The sequence below is a fragment of the Phalangium opilio genome, unplaced genomic scaffold (genome assembly GCF_054372755.1).
Source record: "Phalangium opilio isolate 3A_F unplaced genomic scaffold, DU_Popi_V2 ptg000037l_1, whole genome shotgun sequence".
Classification (NCBI taxonomy): Eukaryota; Metazoa; Arthropoda; class Arachnida; order Opiliones; family Phalangiidae; genus Phalangium; species Phalangium opilio.
This window is the reverse complement of record NW_028324160.1, coordinates 7,284,887-7,293,214: the sequence shown is the minus strand read 5'-3', so window position 1 is coordinate 7,293,214 and position 8,328 is coordinate 7,284,887. Positions and strand designations below refer to the sequence as shown.

General features: G+C 39.8%; 1 protein-coding gene and 1 long non-coding RNA gene across 2 annotated transcripts; one reads left to right on the top strand and one right to left on the bottom strand.

The window, feature by feature from the left end:
* Positions 1-4,581: 4,581 nt before the first annotated feature.
* On the bottom strand, positions 4,582-5,773 carry LOC149684076 (uncharacterized). Its single transcript, XR_016384217.1, has 2 exons — positions 5,564-5,773; positions 4,582-5,446 (listed from the first exon to the last, which is right to left on the bottom strand). It is a non-coding gene; the product is annotated as an uncharacterized LOC149684076 (long non-coding RNA).
* Positions 5,774-6,151: 378 nt separating this feature from the next.
* LOC149684075 (uncharacterized) lies at positions 6,152-7,197 on the top strand. The gene is made up of 5 exons (XM_089871302.1): positions 6,152-6,381; positions 6,463-6,537; positions 6,599-6,706; positions 6,866-6,940; positions 7,014-7,197. The coding sequence occupies exons 1-5, from the start codon at positions 6,152-6,154 to the stop codon at positions 7,195-7,197; spliced, it is 672 nt and encodes a 223-aa protein (XP_089727428.1).
* The last annotated feature ends 1,131 nt before the right edge of the window (positions 7,198-8,328 follow it).

Below are 8,328 nucleotides of genomic sequence, written 5' to 3'. Positions count from 1 at the left end.
TGTCTCTGAGATACGATTCTAGTTTTCCCCTGTGTTTATTGATGAATAAAATCGGGTCCGTTACACCGTCAGGTGCGGTGATTCTGGCCGAGAAAATCGCGTTATCGAGCGCGTTAATCTCCTCAATGTCCGGTTGTTGACTCCCGGGTTGTTCTACCGCGTTTTGTTCGGCTTCTCAGTTTTCCATAAATTCATTTAAACCCGCATCATCTTGCGAGAGCAAAACATCACCATCTTCATTTTCCCTACCCCTCCCATCTAGATTTTGTCTATCCTCCCACATCTTTATAAACGCGTCAAGTCCTTCGATATCTTGGGTAAATAACGTCTCATTTGGCATTGGCGCATTTTCTACATATAAATTAAGAATTAATTCCTACACCAATTCAAATGTCGAGTTTTACGACTAACGCAACTAAACCCCTGGTGGGTACCTACACCCTGTACATCAATTTGCAATTGTAGAAGATTTAAGCCTTGGCAATGTACGTTTAAAGCTTCCATTCGTCTCTTATCAATGACGTCACAGATACAGTTGTAGATTTTCCCGCCAATGACGTCACAGATACAGTTGTAGACAGGACTGCCAGATACCCGCGCAATGTTTTCCCGCCAGGGGGCGCGCGGGGGCCCGCGAGTTTTCCCGCGAGGGGGCGCGCGCGAGTTTCCCAAGGGGGCGTGGCGAGAGGGCATTGACACTGTGACCTTGACATTCTACACCTACACTCTACACCTACATTCTACACCTACGGAGGTACGAAGTGTAGCCCTATACTACTGATCTTCCGGGTTAACATTCACCGTGGCCTTTTTATTTTCAAACACGGGTGGTAATTGAAAATATGTTCCACCCACTAGGGGTAAATACTGGATAATGTTGATTTGTATAATTAATATTCGGTCTAAAACCCACCCACTTCCCATAGCTTCGAAGCTAATCATACTCTCGGCAATTTTATCTCGACTCGAGTCGATTTGTTGTGGGATAACTTTCGGTGCCAATGTGCCATGCGTAAATCCTCGGAAATATGGGCTAATTTCGGTTTCAGCACCTCTATTCCCAAGTTCACGTGTATACTGCGCGCGAACCGTTAAATACCATTTAATCCCCTTTTTAACACTCAATTTGTCTCTGAGATACGATTCTAGTTTTCCCCTGTGTTTATTGATGAATAAAATCGGGTCCGTTACACCGTCAGGTGCGGTGATTCTGGCCGAGAAAATCGCGTTATCGAGCGCGTTAATCTCCTCAATGTCCGGTTGTTGACTCCCGGGTTGTTCTACCGCGTTTTGTTCGGCTTCTCAGTTTTCCATAAATTCATTTAAACCCGCATCATCTTGCGAGAGCAAAACATCACCATCTTCATTTTCCCTACCCCTCCCATCTAGATATTGTCTATCCTCCCACATCTTTATAAACGCGTCAAGTCCTTCGATATCTTGGGTAAATAACGTCTCATCTGGCATTGGCGCATTTTCTACATATAAATTAAGAATTAATTCCTACACCAATTCAAATGTCGAGTTTTACGACTAACGCAACTAAACCCCTGGTGGGTACCTACACCCTGTACATCAATTTGCGGCGGGTAAGACACTTTACAGGGGAAATCAATAAACTAAATATTTACCATTTTCAACTCTGATTCTTTTTCTTTTCTCTGGGATCGGTGCCGCTTTTCTCTTAACGGGCGAATTAGGCGGGGTGACGCGGTGAGATGGTCCGGGTTGCGGGGATGCTGGACGCGTATTGTTTTCCGCGACGTTATTTACCGCCGCTCCATCGTGGTTCGTTCGCCGTTGATGACGCAATAAATTATCTCTCCGCGAAAATGACTTATCGCAAACTGGACACGCAAAAGAAATATTACCGTGTTTGACCCGCATATGTCGAGTGAGGTTCTGCTGGTTCGTGAAGACATCGGCGCATGTGGAACAGGAGTACATCTTGAAATCAAATGTGACCATAGTACCCATTTCACCTCCCTTTTATACAATTTTTAAGCTCACGTATATATTGTTTCACCCTTTCCCGTGATTCCCATTGGATAAAAATATTGTCAGCCTTAAACAGTGTCTTTTTACTTGGATTTTCCAGGGTTTCCCCATCAACGTACGGAAATCCAATTGCACCTGGTTTAAGATGGTGTAATATGGAAGACCCAAAAAGAACCTTCTAGAAACAATGGAATGTTCTGGAATCGGAAAAAATATTCTAGATGGTTCGAGGTGATCGACACTTCATTGTACATCCGAATTCGGTCTATACTGTAGGTAGTGTAAAGTCAACAATGACGCATTGATGTGAAGACTCCCTCGAGTCTAAGAAATTTACTCCTCTGATGAAAAACCCAAACGGTATCTTAAACTATAGTAGCAGGTACATTCGTACAGTCTGTTATAAAAGTCTTTGCCCGTTGATTTATTTTCAGAAAATTTTGAATAATTCAAAAACCGTTGATCACAGAGAATTTATATTTGACACTAAGATACATATTTTAGTTTCCCATCAAATGAGACCAAATTTTTCGAAAATCTGAAAATGTTCAACTTTTTAAATATTAGCTTTTGGAGAAAATAAATGTGGTTTTCGTTATCAGGGGGGTCAATTTATATTCAAAAAGTGTCTTCAATTTCCTTGTATCTTTAATATTTCGCAAGATATTTCAATTTGTTTAAATTTATAAAATTGAGAACCCTCTAAGTTCCACAAAAAGTGAAAATGAAAACCGTTAACCCAGATATCTAGAACATCCCATATAGGGTATTTCTATCAATCTTTTTGTTGATATGACGAATTAGTATGTTCCAGCTAACTTGAACTTTTCATTGTGTTTAAAGGGAGACATAAATGTTCTGAATTTTAAGAATAACCAGAACTGTCGGTCTACTCAAGCCAAATATAGCCCGTAAGGTGAAGGTTCAAAGTCGGTATTTGCTTAAGTAGCTGTGATCTTATATTTGAAAAGGTAGTTTGTTTATTAGTTTATTTAGTCTTTACGCACAGTCACGGTTAGTTACCCAATTTGACCACTAACAATAGAGAATGACTTCACATGTGGATTAGCTGAGGCTGGGTCTACGAATGTCTAGTTATTCACTCTCTTAGGGACGTCCTATTATAGACCCGCAACATATTAGTTTTAGGAATAAACCCTGGTTAAGCATTGTTATTTTGAATTTGAGAGTTGTCAAACACCTGGTTTAAGTCAATTTTAGCACCCGAACAACGCCGCGTAGCTAGACTAGTTTGAAATCCTTACACACCACACTAACTTACTCATAGAAAGAATGTTTAAATTTACGATTGCTGTGACGTTCAATTTCTGAATGTCTTGAGTCATGAGAGTGAGAGAAAACAGTATTTTCAAATGCTCATTGGTATGAAATTTCGGGCTTTTATATTGCCAGGCCTATCGTAACATTGTTACTACGACAGCAGTTACCACAAATACAAGTGGATTTTTAGTTCCGAATCTTAAATCTACTTCGAAACGGTAAACGGACTAAATACCCTCAAGACCGAAACCCCAGGTCATAATCCCCACTATTGATAAAAAAAAATAAAACACCCCTCCTTAGACAAAATCCCCGGTCGTTTTCCCCCATTCTCAAGGCCAAATCCCCCGGTCATTTTCACCCATCCTAGAAGAAAGTAACCCCCGTCCCATTCTCAAGGCAAAATCCCCCGGTCATTTTCCCTCATCCTAGAAGAAAGTAAAGCCTTCCCATGCTCAAGGCAAAACCCCGGTCATTTTCCCTCATCCTAGGAGAAAGTAATGCCCCCCTATTCTCAAGGCAAAATCCCCCGGTCATTTTCCCTCATCCTAGAAGAAAGTAAAGCACCCCATTCTCAAGGCAAAATCCCCCGGTCATTTTCCCGCTATCCTAGACACACCTCACTTGGATAGACTATTGGATTTCTAACTTACGGTTTCAGTGTTACTTTTGCCAATTAATACTAAAAAAAATTCCATTTCATAGAAAAATAATTTATTATCATAAGTAATTATGTGTTGAACTCCTTATGGTTTTGAAATATGTAGAGCGCCAATAAATTGATAAAAGAGGCAAACAAGACAGAGATTGCGGCAGTTATAATAAATGTCCTGCAAGGTTCGTGTACCGAAATTACCAACATCTACTTAACATATTTTATAAATTTTTAATTCCAATAGCTCAACTCGGCTCGAATTTTGGCTTGATAAAAACACTGAAACTAAGGAATATTTTTCGAAATTTTTAAAAACTAGGACTACGTTGCATATAATATAGGAAGCAATGAGAACATTATAATCAAAATCTTCCTAGACCCACAACGGAGGCGTTTAAATATGAACTATGAATTCATTTCATGAAACATTGTTTTATACGGACTTAGGAAGAACTAGCATTAAATACCAAGTTTAGTTATACAGAAAAATATTTATTAACAATTTTGTTTCAAAAATTATTTAGTAATCGAGCATACGCCCGTGCAAACTCAAACATTTTATTAGCCGTTTGCGAAACGACAGGCATACGGTTTCACAAAAGTTTGACGGCAGCAAATTGTACTCGTTTTGGACCATTAGTAGTAGGTCTTCGTTATTATTTGGAACTCTTTTCACCATGAGTTGAGCTACTGCTGACCAAAGGTTCTCAACCGGGTTCAAATCGGGGGACTTGGCAGGCCAGTTCAACGTCTGTATTCCATCACCGTTCAAGAAGGCCGTTAGAACCCTGGCAGTGTGCACTGGACAGTTGTCTTGCATGAAATGGAGACTGAAAGCCAAAAATATTTATATAACATCATGGTCCTTCGGGGAAAACAGTAAATTAATAATACTCTGCTGCATGTTCCAATTCGTAAATTGCGGCTGCCGATGGAATAATGGCTTCCCGCAAAACGTTTATGTAAGCGTTACCGGTCAACCTGCCCTGGATATGGTGGAGGATTCCGGCTTGATTGTTTCCTAAGCAACACCACATATTGACGCTGAAGTGGCCACTCGTCTTAGACTCTTCGATATTCCGCTGTTGCGCTCTTTGGGAGCGCCTTCTGGATACCCACAAAGTTGGTGCGGAAGAAGAGCTCTGGAAGGTCTAAAATGGATATCTCTAAGTGAGCGTTTAAACGCTTATTGAACAACAACTACTATATAATAATGTTTCGTCAGAAAAGAGAATATATTTCTCCAAATTTTCTCTTGGCCAAGTCAACAACTCTCGACAAAACTCCATTCGCTCTCGTCTGTGCATTGCCGTTAACATTGGTTTACATAAAGAGCGTCGTCGTCTCACACCATGTTTCTTGAGGTTTCGCCACAGGGTTGGAACCGACAGACTGCTATCGGTGATGTCCAATATTTCGCAATGAAAGCTTCGGCCTACGAAGAGCCTCTCTTGCCAGTCTTCGTCCCTGGACATCATTTAATACCGGTGGTCTACCTTCTCGTGGTAAATCCTTCACAACGAGAAATAACAGAAAAATTATTGGCTATTTACAACGAAAATACTAATTGAACCACGATGAAATAAACCCATTAAAACCGTGAAACTAATTTACACAAATATACCATACCATGACACGACCATGTTGACGATATCTGGTGTAAGTATACTTAGCGCCGCCTACGGAACATCCAATCGCACCTGCAATATTCGCCCATGTTTCCCCTCGATCTCTCAACGCGATAATTTGAACTCGATCAGCTTCCGTAATTCGAGTCATGATTGAGAATAAGTGACATTTATCCGAGAGGGGACCTTTATATAGTCGAATACCTTAAAACATAACCAACATGTTAAACGAGGGGTCGGATACGTACTAATTCTATGTACCATGTCCTTTAAGTTATCAGTATATTTTGAACTAGTAACCGACCACCCAGCATCGGGCTTGATTTCTTCGCGCTTTTTGGGTTTTATGGGGGAATCCCGAATGAAACCAGTGATTCATGTGTGTGTATGGTTTTTAATCCTACAATCCATACTAACTGTTTCAAGTTCTATTGTGATTTGGTGAAAATCCGTGGAAGGGTTAGAGGATTTCATACTACACCAGGTCGTGGGTAGAAGGGCAATTTTTAATATTCTACTCACAACGTTCTTTCTACCTCAACGAGAAAAAATCATCTTCTTTTATTTTTTTGAATAACTAAATTTAAAAATGGTCGCGGAAAATCTACCTATTTTTAATGTGTGCCCGGATGCTATATACAACCCGCAAGGAGAAGACGCTGATGAATTAGTAATTGATAGTGATGACGATAGTGTGATTAACTTTTTGGATGAAAATGGTGTCGAATATAATTTTGAAGATAACGAGGGGGTTAATGTTGTGGTGGAGGAGGCGGAAGATAGCCAGGACACGCTTCCAATTTTGAGTGTGGGGGACTTGTAAGTAATTTTATATTTATAATAGTATCATAATGGATTCATGCGCGTTATTTGAGTCTGATTTAATTTCGATATTAATAGAGATGGTTTAGACGATTACGAGGGTAATCCGACACCACAATTTATCGCTAGAGTCATGAATTGTGACGGATTCAAGTAAATAAACAGGATGTTTTAATTAGTCTGTTAAATAGTATTAATAAAATTATAATATTAGAATTATCGCTAACATCCGCGAATTGATGATGCCCAACTTATTAATTGCCGGGGTTGAGGAATTAATGTTGAAGCTTGAAGATGTAACCGCCGAGCAGATGCATCCCATGTATGTATTGTTAATTATATAAATAGTATAGGGATAATTAATTAGGGTGAAGTACGTATCTCATATGGTTTCGCGTGTGGTCGAGTTTTTGGCGGGAACCCGCGGATGAATACACTTCCCCGAATTGGGAGTTGTATATTTATTTACATTTATATTTAGCCCGGAGAGAGATGTGCATCACGTGAAATATATCCCGAATGGGGCGTACATAACCGCTAACTGCGATGGATTCCGGTACTTAATTAGTTTTCAACATAATCATACACTGTGTTTTCATAATTTGTTCGATTAATTTCATTGTTCTAAGTGTCTTGGCTGCGATCTACGCAATCTTCATTAAGAGAAGGGACGCCCGGACAGTCAACCCCGAAGTTGATATTGAGACGGGGGCGCAACTCTTAGAGTTTGACCGGGGTTTAATGAACCACATCAATCGGTTTATTTTATCCGATTCATTGGGGAATTTGGAGGATTCATACATTTATAATTAAAGTCGTTTTATCGTTGTTATTTTATTCGATTTATTAATCTCCTAAATGATTATTTACAATTTCTTTGTGATTATAAATCCACTCGGAAAATAATATACATTTTGATAGTGCACACAAATACTTCTTATTATTACGGACAGTTTTATGGTTAAGCATACACGTCACCATCGGACCATCCTCATCGATTTCGTTAGCTTTTGGACATCCTACTCCATTCAAGTCTATAACTTCTCGATTAATAATGTTCAACAAAAAGAAACACTTTTCCTTCCCTTTACAGAATACGCGGTCGTAACCTTGAACTGCAGATCGGAGGCACTCGCCGAGCTTTTCGTACCGGGTTACCCCATAATCCCATCCCAGGTCGTGCAGGTTGTTTAGAATCCACCTGTTCTGACGCACAGTGTCGTATGTAAGTTCTTTTTCACTGTACGGGTGCGCGAAGGACCATAAGCCAACCCTCGGTGTTTTCTCCACGGATGTAACGGCCACCTCCTTGGGTATTTGTTCCCGTTCAACTCCAACAATTCGCCCGGTAAGAAAATCAAAGTCAACGACCGCGGATTTCTTAAGCCTTGGTGAGGGTAAAAAAAATCTCCCATTAACACTGATATTTACGGTTCAAACTTTAACTTTAAAAACACCAAGTCCACAAAAATTATACTTACATGGTACTTGTTGGATGGTCCTTCCTTCCTCGTCGAGCTTGAGTGAGATTGTGATGGTGGTTTAACTCAGGGTCCTGGCTATTTATACTATTTAATAAGATCATCATCCTAGCTTTGACTGTACATTAATGGTGTTTACGTCGTGGGTTTTTTCGGGAAGATTATTCTCGAACAATCTACAACTTTGACTGTACATTTTACGTCATGACCTTAAACAACGTTAACCTGGGTTTTACGGGGCGAATTTTAATTTTTCTGGAATGATCTAGAATAATCCCTAGAGCTGGGTTTTTACGGGAATTCTTTATTTTCCCCCAACGTCATCTGGAGTTTCATACACCCCTTAACCATTTGATTAATACGGGAGAAATTAATGGTTCAAATTTTAATCTAATTAACATATTAAAATACTGTTTATTCCTTAATTCATAATTCACCCTATCTCCATACTCCAATGTATGCA

Excerpts from the sequence above, each read along its gene's own strand:
- LOC149684075 (XM_089871302.1), top strand. The coding sequence starts at position 6,152 with ATGGTCGCGGAAAATCTACCTATTTTTAATGTGTGCCCGGATGCTATA. Across the intron at positions 6,538-6,598 it reads ATGAATTGTGACGGATTCAA|AATTATCGCTAACATCCGCG; the intron begins GTAAATAAACAG and ends TTATAATATTAG. Across the intron at positions 6,941-7,013 it reads GCTAACTGCGATGGATTCCG|TGTCTTGGCTGCGATCTACG; the intron begins GTACTTAATTAG and ends CATTGTTCTAAG.